The sequence below is a fragment of the Mirounga angustirostris genome, unplaced genomic scaffold, assembly GCF_029215605.1.
Source record: "Mirounga angustirostris isolate CCGP_5_RB_7025 unplaced genomic scaffold, mMirAng1.0.hap1 SCAF_6, whole genome shotgun sequence".
Classification (NCBI taxonomy): domain Eukaryota; kingdom Metazoa; phylum Chordata; class Mammalia; order Carnivora; family Phocidae; genus Mirounga; species Mirounga angustirostris.
Genome location: NW_026991714.1, coordinates 131074700 through 131095271, shown reverse-complemented (window position 1 = coordinate 131095271; position 20572 = coordinate 131074700). Strand labels below are relative to the sequence as shown.

The 20572-nt window shown below is 42.0% G+C and overlaps 1 protein-coding gene across 1 annotated transcript in view; it reads right to left on the bottom strand.

Moving 5' to 3' along the window:
* SORCS3 (sortilin related VPS10 domain containing receptor 3) overlaps positions 1 to 20572 on the bottom strand; it is a 572838-nt gene that overhangs the window by 150217 nt on the left and 402049 nt on the right. Inside the window, exon 6 of the mRNA XM_045876297.2 lies at positions 7651 to 7715. Coding sequence (XP_045732253.1) covers positions 7651 to 7715 — 65 coding nt within the window. The remainder of the gene's footprint in view (positions 1 to 7650; positions 7716 to 20572) is intronic.

Sequence of the window (20572 nt, the reverse complement as noted above, 5' to 3'; positions counted from 1 at the left end):
CTGGGAAAATCCAAGTCATCTCCCGAGATGCAGCCTCTTCTGTGTGGCCCGTGGTTACTCCTCAGCAGTGGGGGTAACCTTCCTTTTGGTTCCTGTAGCACTTTCTTCAGGAGACTTAAGTCAGACGATCGGTGGCTTTCAGCGCATTAAATCGCAATAACAATCTGTGTATCTACCTGCCTTTCCCCTCCCCTGTGCGCTTCTCAGTCCCAGTTGTGTCCTATTCATCTGTAAACCCCCCACAGCTTAGCACAGCGCAGTGCTGATCAGAGTAGGGTCCACAGACCATCAGCAGCACCGGGGAGCTTGTCAGACTACAGAATGTATGTTTTAACAAGCTCTCCAGATGGTTCATATATGCATGTTACATCTGGGGATGCTCAGATCTAGTGCAGTGGTTTTCAGTCCTGCTTGCATTTTAGAATCACCAGGACAATTTTATAAAGGGCCAATGCCCAGGACCTTCCGTGTGTGTGTATGTATGTGTGTGTGTGTGTGTGTGTGTGTAAGTTCTCCAGGTGATTATAATTAATGCTAGGCTTTGAGAACCACTGTCTTCTACACATGGGAAAGTGCTCCATTTCAGTGAACTGAATGTGAGAGGGTGAATAAACAGGAAACACACATTTCTACATTGCTCTGAGTATGAATGCCTGCATCCCCGTCTTGCTCTGGGAACTACGCAGAGTAACATTTAATTGTTTCATAGCCATATCTTGTTTCTATTCTCTGAACATTCTTATGGGTTTTAAACCATTTCTACTACTACTTATGAATCTCTCCCTCTCACCCCAACAAGTGATACGGCTTTAGACACATGAAAGTTATCTTGACTTGGAAAGTGCTTATAGTGAGTTATGATTTATTGTGATTTTATCTTGAGAGACAAAAGGGAAAGAAAGAAGGCAAAGAAAGACATGTCTGCCCTCTCTGTATGTTCTCACTTCCAGCCCTGTGAGCCCATGCATTTTCCACAACAGGGTAATTCCAGACTCCAACATCAAGGCTCTTTCTTCATGCTTATGAGGATAGAACTGTGCCGTGCTGTAATCCCAGCATCAACCGAGGTCAGGGATCCTCAAAGCAGTGTTCCTGAATGGGCCACCTGCATCAGAATCCTATCCGGACCGTGCCTAGCAATACACAGACTCCCTACAGCAGACCATCTAAACCAAAACCTCTGGGGTGGGATCGATCCCAGGAACCAGGGAACCAGGTTGCCAGAGGAGCATGAATATTAGAAGCTGAGAGAAACGGCCATAGGAACTGTGCTGCAGGAAGAAACAGAGAATGGAATTTTACTGCTCAAGTCACCCTTGAGGGTAATTTGCTAAATAGTAATTGGCAAATCCAGAACATGGGGAAAATGGTCTGAAGGGGGCTGATAAAGGAACAGGCTCTCCAACATGGAAAAAAAAAAGGAGAATAACGAAGGAAAAATAGCAATTATCTAACATCTACTAGTTCTTTTGATTTAAGATTTTCAGAGAATTATTTTCCTTTTAAACATATGAATCACGAAACAAAAGGGCTAGAAAAATCTAAGTTTCAACTGACTTCAAATATACCAAGTATAAAGAAGTAACCTCTCCTGTGAGCTCCTAACGTGTCCTGTGTGTAATTATTACAAGGCAATCAGCTATTCAGGAACTGCTGGGATATCTGTCTGCCTACTCCCTTTTAGAATACAGACTTTGGGGGCAGAGACCATGTCTTATTCCCTCTTTTTATCTCTAGAAATCCATGTCATGACTAGCATCCAGTAGATACCCAGTAAGTATCCTATGAACAAATTAGACAGAAAAATGAAAAAATTATTAATTCTGTTTCATTTTACAATGAAGGAACAGGAACCTCAAGAATTTTAGTTGCTTCCTGGAAACACAGCCTCTCAGTGGAAAAACTGAAATTAAGATCTAGGTTTCTATTCTCCCAGGCTGCTTGCCTATAAATATCTGAAAGACTATTTCTCCCTGCTCCTCAAAAGGATAAACATAAATTGCAAACATGGCCTCCATGGAGACAGAACTGGAGGGATGATAGTGTTTCTGGTGTCTCCCCCGTTCCCCGTTCCCTGCCCCCCGCCCCCCGGTCCAGGACTGTCCAACCCTCTGCCAGGGAGTGGAGACTGTACTCATTCCAGCAGTCTGCCCAGCTCCACCTGCTTCTCTTGGCAGGTAGAAAGCACAGGCTATCTCAGCAAGCACAGTGTCACCAGACAAGAAAGGACCTGGACACAGAGCCGGGAGTGACTAAGAAGCCTCTCTGACCAATGCACCATCCCTGAGAAGCAGGGCGCAGGATGCCACCTGGTCTCATCACAGACACCACTCTCTCTCTGTTCCTTTCCCCTGTCCCGGTCAAGGAGATCAGACACAAGCCAGCCCCCTTCTCTATCTCCCAGCACCATTCCTGAGTTAGGAGCCAAGTTAGGCAGGATGGGGAACTAGGGAAGCATGGCAAAGCTGCCTTGTGCACCAGAGATGGGGACATAGCAGTGTCAGGAGAAACTTCTCAGAGCTGCAGTCTGAATAAGCTGGAATGGGTGCTTGCCTTTTACCTGTCAGCTGTTATGGCTTAAACATTAAACATGCAAACAGAAGAGGCAGAGAAAAAGGAACTTGAAACAACCAGATGGGACTGTCTAGTATAATCCATATCTAAGGTCACAGCTAGGAAATTACAATGGTAACATGAAAGCTTTCTCATTATAAAGGTAAAAATGGCCTTTGATGCTTGGTGTCTTAATGTGGATCATGGCTCAGGAAGCTACCTACCCATTCCTTCCCAGGACGTCCCCAGCATACCTTTACTGGCCTTTTCTCCCTCCATCTCTAACAGCCACAGACCATAATCCGCAGCCTTGCACACATCACTCTTTATGGGTGAACTCTGGGAACATGTGAGGCTCTCCTCTCTATCCAGAATGTTCTGATAAATTCCTACTAATCTCTGAAGTGCCAGATCAAACACTTTGTCTTTTTAAGAAGTTTCCCCCAACTTTCTCAGACTATCAGCCATACTCCCATTTCTAGCTCAACATATGTCCAGCTCTGTGAATATTCCTGTCAGCTTGTGCTAGAATTACTCAAATCCTTACGTTTCCCTAGCCAGTCTACAAGCTCCTTGAGGTGAAGATAATATTACATTCACCTCTATGTCCCCTCAGTGACCAGATTATGCAGATTTTAAATAAACACTGAATAAAAGAAGAAATAAGTGGATCAAGAAACTGATTAATTAATCAGAAAAGGTAGGAAGTTCCATAAAACTAGAAGCCAAGAACTGTGTTCTCTAGTTTTTCCTCAATATAGGTTATATTAGTATTATTTTTAAATATTTATTTAAGTAACCTCAATATCCAATGTGGGGCTCGAACTCATGACCCCGAGATCATAAATGGCATGCTCTTCCAACTAAGCCAGTCAGGCGCCCTCCCTTTTTTCCTTACATATTTATTTTAGTATTATTTTTTAATACAAACTTCTTTCAATTTATACACAGTAATTTTTTTGGCATACAGTTCTAAAGTTTCAACAGATATATCGATTTATGTGACCACCACCACAGTCAGGTTGCCAAATATTTATATCACCCTGAAAAATTCCCTCATGCTTCTTTCTTGGGAAATACTTCCCCCACCCTGGAAATGACTGATCTATTTCTCCATCATTACAGTTTTGCCTTTTCCATATGATCATATAAATGGAATCATACAGTATGTAACCTTTTGAGATTGTCTTATTTTACCCAGTATAATGCCTCTGAAATTCATCTATTTTCTTTTACAGATGTACGACAGCTCGCTTATCCATCCATCCATTCAAGGATATTTAAAGATATTTAGGTTGTTTCCAGTTTTGGGTGATTATTAAGTCTGCTACAGACATTTGTGTACAGGTTTTTGTGTGATTATAACATTTCTCTAGGGTAAATATGCAGGAGTGAGATTGCTGAATCATAAGGTGTGTGTAACTTTATAAGAAATTGCCAAAATGTTTTTCCAGAGTGACTGTACTATTTAGTATCCCCACCAGTAATATATGAGAGTTCCAATAGTTTTTAATCCTTGCCAGCACTTGGTATTACCAGTTTTGTTATTTTAGCAATTCCAATAGGTATTTATGTAATGATATCGCATTATGGTTTTAATTTGCATTTCCCTAATGTCTAATGATGTTGAGCATCATTTCATCTGCTTACTTGTCATTCTTAGATCTTCTCTGATAAGTGATCTGTTCAAACTTTTGCCTATTTTTAAAAAATTGGGTTGTTTCTTATTGCTATGTCTTGAAAGTCCCTTCTATGTTCTGACCATAAGTCCCTTGTTAAATGTGTGATCTGCAAATATTTTCTCCTAGTGTCTTCATTGTGTCTTCAGCAGAGCAAATGTTTTTTAATTTTGATGAAGTCCATTTATCAATTCTTTATTTTGTCAATCTTGCTCTTGATGCCAACCCACGGTTGTGGAGATTTTCTTCTATGTTTTTTCCTATATGTTTTATAATTTTATATTTAACATTTAAGAATATCCATTTTTGAGTTAAATTTGTTTAAGTTGCAAATCATAGGTTGAAGTTCACTTTTCTCCCATATGGCTGCCCAATTTTTTTCAATACCATTTGTTAAAAATTACATCCTTTCTCCACTGAATTTGTTGTCTCCTGCAACTTTGCTCAACCTACTTATTGGTTCTAGGAGTTTTTTATTTTTGTAGATTTCTTGGGATATTCTACATTCACAATTGTGTCAATGAGGATAATAATAGTTTTAATTTTTCCTTTGCAATCTGTATGAAGTGCATTTGCATTTCATTTTTCTTCCTTTATTGCGCAGGCTAGGACTTTCAGCATGATGTTGAATATGTGTGGTGAAGCTAAATAAACATCCCTTCCTTCTTCCTCCTCTTACACGGAAAGTATTCGGTATCTCATCATTAAATATGATGTTAATTGCATGTCTTTTGTAGACATCTTTTGTTAGAGGTTCCCTTCTATTTTTAGTGTATTAAGAGTTTTGTGCTTTAGTTTTTATTCTGTCACTAGCTAGCTGCGTGAATTTGGGCAAATTTTAGTTCAGACTACCATGTCAGAAAAAAAAAGGAAATAAAATACATGCTGTGCCTTTTTGTGATGATTAAAACATGAAGATGTGTGTGTATGTGTGATTTTATAAGTAAGAAAGCTCTTACCACATAGCACAAAAGAAAGGCATCATGCATTTCATTAAGAGACGTAAAATACAATCTCTCCAGGTTAATGCAGTCTTGTTATATGCGTCTTCTAAATAAATGTGAGCCAATCTAAGTTGAGAGAAGATTAACTACTGAGAAACTAATTTTTAAAAACCTAGAAAATGGAACATAACTAATATATACTATACTTTAACCTAAGCGAGGCACATGACATTTATTCCTGTTATAGTCCTGTCTGCTTTCTTTGATTCTTGACAGTAGGCCAGAAACTATTCTATGTGTTTTACATTTTTTAATCTCATAAAATTTTGCAGCAGTCCTGCACCACAGGCCTTATCCAAATTTGGATCAGAATTCTTAAACTTTCATAAAATAGGTTTAAGCTTAATGTAAGAAATTAGCTTAATAAAACAAAACATGGGAGCTGTCCAGCAGTAGAAAAGGATGTGTCTAATTAAGCCTGAAGTCAGGGAACCTGAGGACACACTGTCAGAAGTTTTCAGGGAAGGGATTCCTACACTAGGTAGGAGGTCAGAAAATCCCATCAAGTTTTACCAACTCTAAAATACTAGAGCCAGCCTAGATCACATATAAGGCATAAAAAGGTTGACATGGGAAGCCATGCCAAGGCAGGAATCATACCAAAAACTGGCCTGTGGGTCATCTGAGAGCTACTATCTGCCCACCTGCTGCAGCCCTGGTTTGCTCCTTCATCCCCCTACATCTCACTCTTCCCCTAGTTTCTTTCTCAGCAGTAAGAGTCAGATCATATAATTTTAGATCCAAGCTTTACCACCCTTCTGATCAGTGAATTTGAATATGTGGTATTATTTTCCTAAGTCTTTTTTTTTAAAGATTTATTTATTTATTTTAAAGAGAGAGAGAGAGCACAAGTGGGAAGGGCAGAGGGAAAAGGAGAGAGAGAATCTCAAGCAGACTCCATGCTAAGTGCAGAGCCCGATGCAGGGCTTGATCTCACGACCCTGAGATCAAGACCTGAACCAAAACCAAGAGTTGGACACAGAACTGACTGAGCCACCCAGGTGCCCCTATTTTCCTAAATCTTAAATAGCTCTTCTGTTAAAAAACTTTTTTTTAAGAGTGTGGACCATCCCTCATCCTTGCCTGCTTCAGAGACTTAAATTTATTCAAGGACGAAATAAGACCAATTAAAACACATACACACACACACGCAGAAAAAGAAAGACAAAAATTAAGTATTCAGCAGAATGTCAGACATATAGTAACAAATGTGGCTATCTTCTAAGTCTTTTAAAAATTAAAAAAAAGCAAATGAAATATTCCCCAAAATGCATGTTTCTGGCATGTACCTGTGTTTGGTATCAAAAACAGTAGACTCCTCACGGACAAAGCACATGTAGTTTTACTTAATGTATTCTGAATGATACTCCAACACCCACAGCCAGGTCAAAACTGTACCTATACATTTTGTAATTTCTATAACATCCTTCTCCACTTGGTTAGCCTGTAACTCTCTGATGTGGGCAGGGCAAGGATGAGTACTCTCAGACAATGGAGGAATTTAGCACAGAGATCAGAGGGAGCTTCCCCAGATCCCATCACTAGTGGGTGGCAGAACCCAAGACCCCAACTCACAAACAGGTGGCTGTTCTGCTGCATTCCTCCATCACTACTATTTCCATAGACTTTGGCTCTATTGTTGACTTATGCTAATTATATTTTTATCTATTTCATAGAGATCATATATTTTCAGATATTTTATATATGTTTAAGTTGACTTTCAGCTGATTTTTCCTGGGTAGAGAAGAGCCTTATAATAATATGATCAACTCCGGGAAGAGTAAAATGCTTAAAGCAGTACAAAATGATATGTTATCAGTCAAATTCAGTGTAAGATGTACGCAGGTGCACAATGTACAAAGGGGTCACGTGTTCAAGATCCTGGGATTCTACTGCTTGTTTGTAGGGACAATATAGTTTTGCTCACCACTGTATCTCCAGGGCCTAGAACAATGCCTGGTATACAGTAGTCTGTCCTTACATATTTGTGGAACGAATGAATAAACAGTTTGGAAAAAATTTCCCAGTGACTTTTTTTGGTAAGCTTGACTATATGAAGGGTTCATTTTTAAAGCTGGCAGCCCCTGTAATTTGCTGTGTGAATGCAAAGTACTGTGATGAGCTATGGACACCCCTATCTGAATTACACTGAAGATGCCAGGAAATTACTAACAGGAGCCTCAAAATTCATCACATTAACTCACATCCCCAGAAAATTCATTCCTGAGGGTTTATTTCAATGAAATAGCTCCCTCGGGACCAGAGGCCTCTCCCCCTACTCGGAAATAGGATGGATCTGGCAGTAATGGAGCTCAGGGCTTTTCATCTTCTCAAGCTATTAAAATGCAAATTGGGGGAGGAGAAGAACCTGCTGGCAGATCTCCCCTGGCCTCACCCACGGCCTCAGCACTCACATCCATCGGCGGTCCGCACCTCCATGTGCACCAGGTCCGCTTCCTTATCCAATCCGGCCACCGACCTGGGGAAGGAAGGAGACACAGAAGCTTAGTGACCACATGGACGGCAGACGACAAAAGTGGGAAAGCATTTCAGGGCTATTACTCAGAAAGCCACTTTCTCCAGAGGGGATCCACAGAGTATGGCCACTGGTGAGCCTGGCAGATACAGCTGTCACCTGTAATGCTCACAACTAAGGAGTCCTGGAATGGTACCAGGGAGTCAGTGACTCTCAAAAACAAAACAAAACAAAACAAAAAAAATGACAAAAAAACATGAAAGAGGACAGAGTCTACAGAAATCCAGGTCCAAACCTCTGTCCTTGCCTCTTCTCTACCACCTGGCACCTAAGAAGTTCTCTCTTCCCCACCATCTTCCTTCTTCCCACAACTCCCACCACCCACACCCCCTCCCCTGGGTCTTGCCATGCCTGATTCTTTCCAGCACTTTGCGCCCCTCTGTCCTCCCGCTGGGAGTGTGCTATTCCCCACCTGTCCTGTCCTCTGGGGAGGGTGGTTTAGCCTCGCTCTGGCTGTTTGCTCCAGGGCATTGTTGCCCTTCCGAGTTTGATGCTGTCTGCCCTTCTTTCCTCCTGCCCCAGAAACAATGAACGTCTGATGACAAACATTTAAAATCTGGTCTAACAAGAACAAAATTCTCCTAGGGATCAGGGTGGGAGAGCTTAAAAAGTCTATGGCCAATAGCCAAAAGAAGACAGGCTGAGAATCCTTACAGACTAATTCCTGTGGGCCTCCGACCTTGCGCACGTAAAGCCCAGTCAGCCATCCCCCATGTGAGATATCCAGCCTGGAGGATGACCCAAAAAGTCAGCTAAAAGAGGCAACACAGACATTAAAACATCCATGCACTAGAGAGATCACATAATCCACTCTCTTAGCAAGCTCTTACTCACAGTCTATTTACTTTTATTTTAAATATCATTCTAAGATGGGCTTTCTGGCTTTCCTGTCTTCAGCAGGTAAGAAGTGGCAAGTCAGAAAGAGTAGAATTTAAAAGAATGAGCATCAACAGCTGATACCCAGATAGCAAGAACATAGAAAAACCTATGAAAAACAGACCTAAGAACTCAAAACCCAATCCTCCACACCATAAATCTCTACACTTCTCACTGGCCCTGAGGCCATTACCAAATTAGAGCAGAGTTCAGTATCTGACACCTGTGCCGAGGGGAGGGAGGCAGAGAAAACAGGAAGCATGGGGCAAGAGACATCCCACATCAAAATGGCTAGAAAAGGCTGAGATGCGTTCTGACCATGAACCGACCCATCCAGCATAGTGCCACACAACCAGGAGAGAACCTCCAACTCCCAGCTTCTCACCCAGGAGCAAAGGGTATGGTCTCCACATCTAGAATCTCAACTTTTAAGGCTTGCACTAGAGGGAAGGGCCCCCAAAACACCTAGCTCTGAAAGGCAATGGGGCTTATGTCCACTAGACGATAGCCAACAAAGAAGCAAATCTTCATGGGTGCACAAGCAAACACTGCAGCAATTGCCCTAGGGCTCAGTGCACCTTCTCCCCATCTTTCCCTGAAAGTGGTTTATCTGCATACTTTAAAAGCTGCTGCTTAAGGGCTACGATTCTAATTTAGCAGGCTTCAAGGGGCTGATTGTGATCCTCCCCAGAGACAGAGGAAGCCCACTGACACCTTTTGCATCTTCTCTCTGTAGCCCACTCCAAGTTGTCAGTAGCTCTCTGGAAGGAGTTGTGCACATGACCACACCCCAGCTTTCAGGGCTGCTCCTCAGAGGATGGGTCCCCAGATCACCGGGCTCTGATAACCAACAGGGCTTCACTCATGAGTCCCAGAGGACTGCAGCAAACAAAGAAGCAGTTCTTAACCATCTACTTCCCCAAGGTTCGGTGCAGAGGCAGCAGGCTAAGAACACCCATCTCCGAGTCTTTTTGAAAGGGGTTTATCTGCATACAATAAAGCTACCGCCTGAGGGCCTGGCTTCTAATTTAGCAGATATCTGGGGGCTATCTGTAATCCTCCTCATGGACTGGGGAAGCTGGCAGACACTTCCCCCACCAGCCTGCTCCAATAATAAAATCAAGTCACCAATATCTCCCTGAAAGCAAGTTATACACATATCCGACACCCCAGCTCTTGTAGCTATCACTTGAGGGATGGGTCCCTGGATCACCTGGTGCTAGCAGTCAATGGGCCTTGCATTAATGAGGCAGTAGCAAGACTGCAGCGAGCAAAGAAACAGTTATTAATGGGCACAAGAGCACCCCCACCCCCCGACAGCTACCCACCTGGGCCCAGGACTGAGGGAACTGGCAAAAAAAGTTTCTCCCTGAAAGCTTAACTACATATTTTCCCAGCTTGTACCTGAGGATACAGCTTCTCATCAGCCTGTATCTAGACGCTGACTGCAATCCTCACTGACAGGTCTTGGGACATTCATAACTACTAAAAGCCACCAAGAACAAAGAAAGACACCTGGACAATCACCAATGACAGAGTTGAGAGACAGCTAAGAACTCAGTCAGGCTGGTCTACGAGGTTCTTCTCCTATATGAGATCACTCTGTCAAGACTGAAAGGGGTGGCTATTTAACTAATGTTCAGAAACCAACACGAAGAGTCAAGGAAAGTGGAAAATAAACAAACAAAACAACACAGAAAAAATATGTTCCAAACAGAAGAACAAGATAGATCTCTAGGAACTGATCTTAAAGAAATGGAGGTAATAATCTACCTGATAAAGAGTTCAAAATAATGGTCATAAAGATGCTTAACTGAGGTCAGAAGAACAATGCATGAGAACAATGAGAATTTCAACAGAGATAGAAATATTAAAAAGTACCAAACAGAAATCATGGATCTGAAGAGGACAATAATTGAACTGAAAAATTCAATAGAGGGGTTCAATAACAGACTAGATCAAGTGGGAGAAAGAATCAGTGAACTCTAAGATGGAAGTGGAATTCCTCCAGAGGAGTGAAAGAAAAAAGAATAAAAAACGAGTGAAGATAGTTTAAGGGATTTACGGGAAAACATCAAGTGGACTAATATTCTCATTGTAGGGGTCCCAGAAGAAGAGAGAAAGGACAGAAAACTTATTTGAAGAAATAATGGCTGAAAACTTCCCTAACTTGGGGAAGGTAACAGACACCCAGACTCAACAAGCCTGGAGAGTTCCAAAAAAGATGAGTCCAAAGAGAACCACATAAGACACATTATTATTAAATTATCAAAAGTTAAATACGAGTAGAAAATCTTAAAAACAGCAAGAGAAAAACCACTTGTTATATACAACAGAATCCCCATAAGATTATCAGCAGGTTTTTCAGCAGCAACTTAACAGGCCAGAAGGGTGTGGGATGATATATGCAAGTACTAAACAAACAAACAAAACCCTGCTAATCAACCAAGAATACTCTACCCAGCAAAACCGTGCTTCAGAAGTGATGGAGAGATAAAGAGTTTTCTAGACAAACAAAAGCTAAAGGAGGTCATCACATAGATCAGTCTTACAAGAAATGTTAAAGAAAGTTCTTCAAGCTGAAACAAAACAATGCTAATTAGTAACAGTAACATCTTCTAGGATGTTTCTGGAAAAATTAACATCTAAATCAGCAGACTGAGTAAAACAGATTGTCCTTCCAATGTGGGTGGGCCTCCTCCAATCTGCTGGAGGCCTGAATGGCACAAAAGAAGGAGTGAAGGAGAATTCACTTACTCTACCTAATATTTTCTAGCTGGGAAATTGGTCTTCTCCTGCACTCAGATAGGAATTTACAGCATCGATGCTCCTAATTCTTAGGCCTTCAGACTCATACTAGAACTACACCACTAACCGTTGAATCTCCACTTGCAGATGGCGAACTCTGGGCCTTCTCAGCCTCCATAATCACATGAGCCAATTCCTCCTAATAAATCTCTCTCTCTCCCAGTCTCCTCCCCCACCCTCCTATTGGTCTGTTTGCATATGCTATTGTCTCTTCCATATCCCACTGGTCTGTTCCTCTGGAGAGCCCTGATCTTCGTCCCATTCTAACATTACAGCCTGTTTATCCATGTAAGCCCATAGCATACTTGTGTGAGTGTGTTTCTGTATTTGCTTAAGCCATGAATTACAAAGAGAATGATTCTTACTAACATACAACCTATCAGACAGTGAGTTTCCTAAGGACAGAGACTCTAATTATCTTTCTCTAATATTTACTACTACACACAGTTCAAGATTAGGTGTACCTTCAGATTAAATGATAGGGATAAGAAATTTGTACTTCAAAGCTGCTCTGTCTCTGGATCCACAGGAGAAGAGATTAAGTGGCTCAACTGGCCAGAGGTAGAGCAGGGGAACTTGGGTGCTCCTGCCCTTTTCCAGCACATAGGAGAAGGCCACTGCCTACTTTCAGCCATAGTGCTGACATTAGCCTGGGCTTTCTCAACACTGACACTGCTGACATTTTGGCCTTGATAATTCTTTGTTGTGGGGGCCATCCTATACATTGCAAGATATTTAGCAGAATCCCTGACCTTTACTAGATGCAGTAGCATCCCTGCAGGCCTGACAACCAGAACTGTCTCTAGATGTTGCCTACTATCCCCTGGGGTCAAAACTGCCCCCAGTTGAGAACCAGTGCATACCTGGACACACTTAATTGATGCCTGGACTCTATGTCTCCCCTCCTAACAAGGCAGCAAAAATAAGCACACACAGATTTCACCTCCTCCCTTAGTCCTAACACTGCTGAGATGCCCACGAACTACTGCTATTCAGGGCCATACCACCTCATCAGGAAACTCTCTGACAATCGTCAGGTTCCTAATCTTAAAGCCTCCCAAAGCCCCCACTTTTAAAAATCTAATGTAAGAAAGTGCACACAGATACAGCAAGCAAAGAAATATGAGATGTAGATATTTTGTGATTTTTCTGAGGGTAGGCAGAAGTTGTAAGGGATAAACCTGTGGAAATTTTGGGGAAAGCGCATACGGTAATAAGGATAAATGTTAATGGGCATTGAGACCATTCATATGTCAGGTATCGTGTTTTGTGTTTTATTTTTTTTTAATTTTTTTTTATTTTATTATGTTACGTTAGTCACCATATAATACACATCACTAGTTTTTGATGTGCTGAGCCACGATCTATTGTTTTCATATAATACCCAGTGCTCCATGAAGTACGTGCCCTTAATACCTATCACCAGGCTAACCAATCCCCCCTCCCCCCTCCCCTCTAAAACCCTGTTTCTTTCTCAGAGTCCATAGTCTCTCATGATTCACCTCTCCCTCCAATTCCCCCCCCCATTTTTCCCTTCTTTCTCCTAATGTCCTCTATGCTATTCCTATGTTCCACAAATAAGTGAAACCATATGATAACTGACTTTCTCTGCTTGACTTATTTCACTTAACATAATCTCCTCCAATCCCATCCATGTTGATATAAAAGTTGGGTATTCATCCCTTCTGATGCCTGAGTAATATTCCATTGTATATATGGACCACATCTTCTTTATCCATTCATCTGTTGAAGGGCATCTCGGCTCTTTCCACAGTTTGGCTATTGTGGACATTGCTGCTATGAACATTGGCGTGCATATGGCCTTTCTTTTCACTACAATGTGTCTTTGAGGTAAATATCCAGTAGTGCAATTGCTGGGTCATAGGGTAGCTCTATTTTTAAATTAAAATGTCTATGCTACCCAGAGTAATCTATACCTTCAATGCCATCCCAATCAAAATTCCAATGACGTTTTTCAAAGTGCTGGAACAAACAATCCTAAAATTTGTATGGAAACAGAAAAGACCCCAAATCGCCAAGGAAAGGTTGAAAAAGAAAAACAAAGCTGGGGGCATCACGTTGCCCGATTTCAAGCTATATTACAAAGCTGTGATCACCAAGACAGCATGGTACTGGCACAAAAACAGACATACAGACCAATGGAACAGAAGAGAGAGCCCAGATATGGACCCTCAACTCTATGGTCAAATAATCTTTGACAAAGCAGGAAAAAACATGCAGTGGAAAAAAGACAGTCTCTTCAATAAATGGTGCTGGGAAAATTGGACAGCCACATGCAGAAGAATGAAACTCGACCATTCTCTAACACCATTCACAAAGATAAACTCAAAGTGGATGAAAGACCTCAATGTGAGACAGGAATCCATCAAAATCCTAGACGAGAACATGTAACCTCTTTGACATTGGCCACAGCAACTTCTTTCAAGATACATCTCCAAAAGCTAGTGAAACAAAAGCAAAAATGAACTTTTGGGACTTCATCAAGATAAAAAGCTTCTGCACAGCAAAGGAAACAGTCAACAAAACAAAGAGGCAACCCACAGAATGGGAGAAGATATTTGCAAATGACACTACAGATAAAGGGCTGGTATCCAAGATCTATAAAGAACTTCTCAAACTCAACACCCAAAAAACAAATAATCAAGTCAAAAAGTGGGCAGAAGAGATGAACAGACACTTCTCTGAAGAAGACATACAAATGGCTAACAGACACATGAAAAAATGTTCATCATCGTTAGCCATCAGGGAAATTCAAATCAAAACCACATTGAGATACTACCTTACAGCAGTTAGAATGGCAAAAATGGACAGGGAAAGAAACAACAAATGTTGGAGAGGTTGTGGAGAAAGGGGAACCCTCTTACACTGTTGGTGGGAATGCAAGTTGGTACAGCCACTTTGGAAAACAGTGTGGAGTTTCCTTAAAAATTTAAAAAAGTGTTTTGTGTTTTAAATGCATTATTGTAATAAATCCTCAAAATGACTCTTTAAGGAAGGTACCATTCATCGAACTTTCATCCTTGTCAAAATGGGGATAATAAGAGAGATTAAGCAAGGTGCTTAAAGTCACAGGATAATAACAACTGATAGACCTAATACTGTGTGTCAGGCCTTGTTTTAAATGCAAATGCTGATCTTGAATCTTCACATCAATCCTAAGAGTCCTGAACCATTCTTTCTCCATAGTTTCCATATTAAAAGGATGCAGTTAGGCATTGAGAGATTAAGCAACGTGCCAAAAGGCACACAGTATAGTAAACAGCAAAACCCCAGGGGTCAACCAGGCAGGTAGCTTTGAGCCAGGAACTTAACCTCCCAGGTACCCTGCCTCTCCTGGCTGGTGAGAGGTTTGCATGTAGCCATCTCTCTCAGAATCAAGGACCAGAACCATCTTGCCCCATTGCCTCCTCTCCTCCCACCTGAAGTCCTTTATGGCAGCATTGGAGGAGATATACATGCACTCTACGTACATTTTCAATACAGTGTCTCAGAAAATTTTGATTCGAGACGACATGAACCGGGAGTCCCTCCTATTGATGATAATTATTAAGAAGGATATGCTGGGAACAGAACAAGGAGGCTGGGCCAATAATAGAGAAGTAATAAATGGAGATCCTTGAAGAAGTCTGAGAAGGATAAATAGAGTTGAGGAAAAGAAAATGTGGGGTTTGGGCTTGAGTCTCCTTCGGGTCTATGAGGATGGAATGAGCCAAGACATATATAAGAGGTACCATGAAGCTGCCATGAGTATAGGGAGGGGCTGAGAGGCTTGCCTGCTCAGGTAGGCCAAGAAGGTTAATCATCGCCCCTGACACCTCTTCCATTGCAACCATACAAGCTCCTTCACATTTCCAGGACCCAGTGTGAGGCCAAGGTGGGCTGGAAGGCCAGGAGCTGTACCCAGTGCAGAACTAGCATGGCAGGGGCACCTGGGTGGCTCAGTTGGCTAAGCGGCTGCCTTCAGCTTAGGTCATGATCCCAGAGTCCCGGGATCGAGCCCCGCATCGGGCTTCCTGCTCAGCGGGGAGCCTGCTTCTCCCTCTGACCCTCCCCCCTCTTGTGCTCTCTCTCTCACTTTCTCTCAAATAAATGAGTAAGATCTTTAACAACAACAAAAAAAAGAACCGGCATGGGACACATCAAGCTCCCTGTGCTTAATGCCTGCAACAAAGTAAAAATGAATTTGCAAGCATCCCATTGAAGTTACATGGAGGGAAACTATCAAAGTTTCTAAAATGTATCAGGTAGTAAAGAGAACTTACCTACATGGGGATTACTACTAATGCCAAATAAAACAAGTCATCAGTAGTGCCTTTATTTGGTGATGTGTACTCCTGGTTTTAAGGAAGTGATTATAAAACAGAATGTAAAAGAACAAACCAGTATCAAGAACAGGTAAGAATCTATGAGAACCCTTATAAATATGTAAAAATTCCTCAACAGTTAATTCTCCTATCACAAGGTTTTCCTGAAACTTACCCATGATTGGGGAAAAACTAATCTTTTCCAGGGGATCTTCCCATTCTTCCTCAAGAGGAGAAGTAAGAACAGGCCCCTTTCTGCAGGCCCCCCATCACATGTTGCACATATGTGCCAATAAATGACTTTTAGTTTCTGTATCTGTGAAATGGGAAGATCATAACACTGACTTCACACAGTTATGGGATTAAATGAGCTAAGTAATAAACACTTAGAACAGTGCACCTGACACAAAAAGCATTCTTCACAGTTTGGCTGTTATTATTTTTCATTAGAAGGGTGGGATAAACTAATCTGCTTTCCTGCCTGCCCTCAGACCTCAGCTCCACATTTGTAGAGCGCTGAATAACACAGCCCTGTTCCAGGCACTAGATCTGAAAAGGCCCTGCTAGGGAGATTCAGTGTAAGTACCTCTCCCCCACATCAGATGGATTATATACCACAAACCTGGGGACCAAGCATTGCTCAGGGTCCCTTTAACAGCCTGCTCTCCTTTCCAGGGTTGAAACCATCACGTTGAACTGCAATCACCTCTTTCTGCCTAGGGGACACAATCCTTGACTTCACGGGCTTCTGCTGGATCTTCTCTTGACATTTTCCATCACAGTGCTTAGCACATGGTAGATCATCAATATGCATTTGATGAATGAATGATTACGACACTGTCAGTCAGACAAACTTCGTAAGGCCCTCTGTAAGCCTGGAGATCACATTTGGGTCTCAAAGACAAACCTCTTCAAGCAAAAGAGATCTCACTTTCCTGTCTGTGCCCCAGATAATGGTTATCATGTGGATTGCTCAACAGGTGTTAAAAAAGGGGGGGGGAAGTCTATAGAGGCATGAATAATGCGTGAGGTGGTTTCCTCCTGAGGATATTTAATTTTCTAACAATTAACAATTAACAAGCCCAACGTCAGCACACAAGGATCATGTGAAACTCTGAGAGGGACACGGTTATTCTCCAAAACTGATGGTCTTCTGAGTTCTGAGCCAGGACCAAGGTCACAGGAAACAAAGGCAATAAGGAGCCAAACCAGAGCCACACCTCCAGGGAAGGAACCCACATCGGCGCCTAGGACTATATACTCACAGGTGTTACTGAGGAAAACACTTGAGAAAGGTCAAGTAGCTTTCAAACATATTTCTGGCAACGACACCATCTGTTCAGAAGCAGTCTCCAAGTCCTAACATATAAGTAGGTCAAACAGGGACTTATCAGGAACCGTTAGCTGCTCACCCAGATGCAACTGTGCCCGAGACAGCTGAATGCAGCCACCTTTGAAACACTCTGATCTCATCCAACCCCTTCACAGAAAACTGACCCTCCCCCACCGTCTAAAGACAGCAAGTTTGCATCCTGTGGCCTTAGATTCCAATTTGGAACTTCATTCAGCCCAGCCTCTCCTAACACTCTGCTGCCAGGGGGGAGCGGCGGGGCTAGGCTTCTGTGTTTCTCTCCTTGCGGATATGAATCCCAGAGCAAAGTCTTCACCAGAAAGAAGAAAACTGGACACTGAGGATGCATGAGGATGGTACCGAGGGTAAAACAGTGGTAAGGCCAAAGCTCAAATGCTTTTATGAACTTATCAGCTATACCTTTAAATTTACAAAAACAATCTTATCTCAACAGATTTCTCCAATTCACATCACAGTCTCCCCCTTTACGTCTTTGCTCAGGCCACCCCTCCACTGGAATGTTCCCTCCATCCCACTCTGCATATTCCCTGTGCATGGTCCAGCTCAATACCTACTTTCCATGAAAGCTCCTGACCCTGGTGGAATAGTGTAATCCCTTGGGAAACTCTCTAAAAATACTAAATACCAGTGGACGGGCCCTATCCCAGGAATTCTGCTTTAAATTGGTCTGGAGCTCCTTGTTAGGAGTATCTCCAAACAGTATCTCCTTGTTAAAACAGATGTTGGGGCTCTACCCTCAGAGCTTCTGATTCGAGAGGTCTGGAGTGGGGCCCAAGAATCTGGATTCTTAGGAAATACAGAGATGATATCATTATATGGTCAGGGATCACACTCTGAGAAATACTAGCCTGGAGAATAGTTCAGGAATCAATAGCTTTTAGATGTTCCCAGGTGATAAAAATGTGCGGTCAGAGCTGAGAATCACTCATTAGAGCTCAAAACACAGCCTCCATGAACTCAACCTGAAACAGCCGCTTCCTTTGATATGTCAGAGCAGGAATCTGGACTCAGACTCTGAGATGAAATCTTGGCTCTACCAGGTACTAACTGTGGAATCATAGGCCATTTACTTAACCTTTTTGTGCCTCAATTTGTCTCATCTGCACAACGGGGAGATAATAATAGCACCCTTCTCATTATTTTTATGAGGACCAAATGAATTAAATGCACATAATACATTTTGAAGAGAGAGAGGCACGTGTTAACATTTAACACCATATATAATGCTTACTATTATAGTGCTCCCATTATCTTAAGTACAATTAATATTTATTGATCGCCTAATGGACCAAGAATGTACTACCAGTTTAATGTTATCTCAATCCTTAAATAAACTTTTAAGACTGGTTACATATATTTATATATCTATATATTTTATATATTTCCCCCCCCTCCCCAGATGAGGAAATGGAGATTCTGAGATGTCAAATCACCTAGCCATTGATACAGGGTGAGAAAGAGATGGAGCCTGGATTCAAACATGGTCTGTCTTACTCCATCTTCAGTTATTTGTGGGCCTGAATTTTTTCTCTGATTGTGCTATCCTCAAAGACAGGCTCTAGAGCTGATTAAATCATGTTTTCCACCAGTGCCCAGCACTGTGCCTTGCTCTTTACTTTTTAAATATCAGCTGAGTAGATGAATAAATACACAAATCAGAACAACAAGAACTCCAGCAGGGTGTATAAGATAAATGTTGAAAATAGCTCCATAATATGGTGAAGCAGATGTCATTCATTTAATTAATCTCTAGGCAATTAAGTGAATAAAGTCTTCATCTTATATTATTATGCTGCTATTTTTTACCATTTATCCTCAAAGCAATATCGGATCTGTCAAACACAGTCATCTGTGATTTGCTTGACAAATGTGATCGTCCTGTGAAAATGCTGGGGCAGCGAAAAGAGGGATCTCACCCAGCTCAAATGAACATGGCCCCCCTAGTGGGCACTTTTGGAGTTTTCTGCCCAAATCACCAATAATCCCCACCTCCCCCAATATTCAGATTTCTAGGTGCAAACCCCCATGCCTATCCCTGTACTGTATATGGCCCCATCCCTTCTCTACAGCTGAGTACAATAGGGATGGACCCCAAGCCCAAGCTGGGTCAGACACAGTTGTTTCCCAAACTGTGGGATTGGTTTGAGAGACTGTACGTGAGACTTGGAGCAATCTGTCTTGGACACTTTTATCTGTTCTGCCAGAAAGGAGAGAGGAACAGAGATAAAAGACAGCGGAAGAGCACTCTGTGAGATCTGGAATAGAGTCCCTTCTAAGATCTGAATGCATTTGTTTTCTTGGATCCCAGTAATTCGTTTATTGTCATTCTCTCTCTCTCTCTCTGCTGGTCTGTCTGTCTGTCTCTCATTAAGCTACCTCAAGTTAGTTACTGTTTCTTGCAACCCTAGAGTCATTACAAATACACCTGATAAAAGTTGTTCAGCATACACTGGGCCTTGTCATAACACGTGGATTCACCGCTGTCTCTTCAGCTTTCTGGCCCTCCAGCAGAAAGGGCCCCTGACTACTAGACCAGTATCTTTCAACCTATGGGCCATGACCCATTAGTGGGTCATAAAATGTATTTGGTGGATCATGGCCCCAATTTTTTTATCAAATAGAATGAAATGGGATAGAAAATATCAGAGAATCTCGTGTGGCAGACTATTTTTTATGCAAATTTAAGAGACATATAAAGACATAGGGTTATAATGGATCATAAGCATAACACTGCCTACTAGAGAAACAGTTTTTAAAAAGGAAGAAAAAACCAATATGGTCTAATTCTATATATTTTATAAGTTCTATAAATGTTTGGAACCAAATACAGTAGTCACATGAAGTAGTTTCAGGACAAGGCAAACACACACCAAGAGGTCATTCTGAGCAGACAAGGAGGTTGAACTTAACTGGAGAGGCTCAGCGAAGCATAGCCAACCCCCTGCTACATGCTGGCGGGAGCAATCTGAAGCTGAGCTTTGGTCATCTGGGGCAGGATTCTGCTAATGCAGGGACAATTCATGAGGCTTTATCGAAATATAACTGAAACAACTAGGAATATGACCAATAATCCCATGGCAAGTACCGAATACCTACTATATACGAGCGTTCAGGGAGTTGCCAGACAGCCCACCGCTGGGCCCATGTGTTTGCTGCCTATGCGCGGCTAGAGTCTGGCATAGCTCTAGTGAACAGCCGTGTATTTCCAGACAAGATGGTTCTACATGACACAGTCCAAAGAAGACAACTATTGCTCATAGAAGACCTATTAATCCTATAAAACAGTCCAAGTGTATTGCAACATTTGCAGTGGGTCAAGTCCTTTATCCTAGACATTTGATTTTGGAATTGCCATTCTCAGACCCCACTACCTATCTCCTGAGAGTATACTACTCTTTTAATAGGTGTTAATGGGCTGA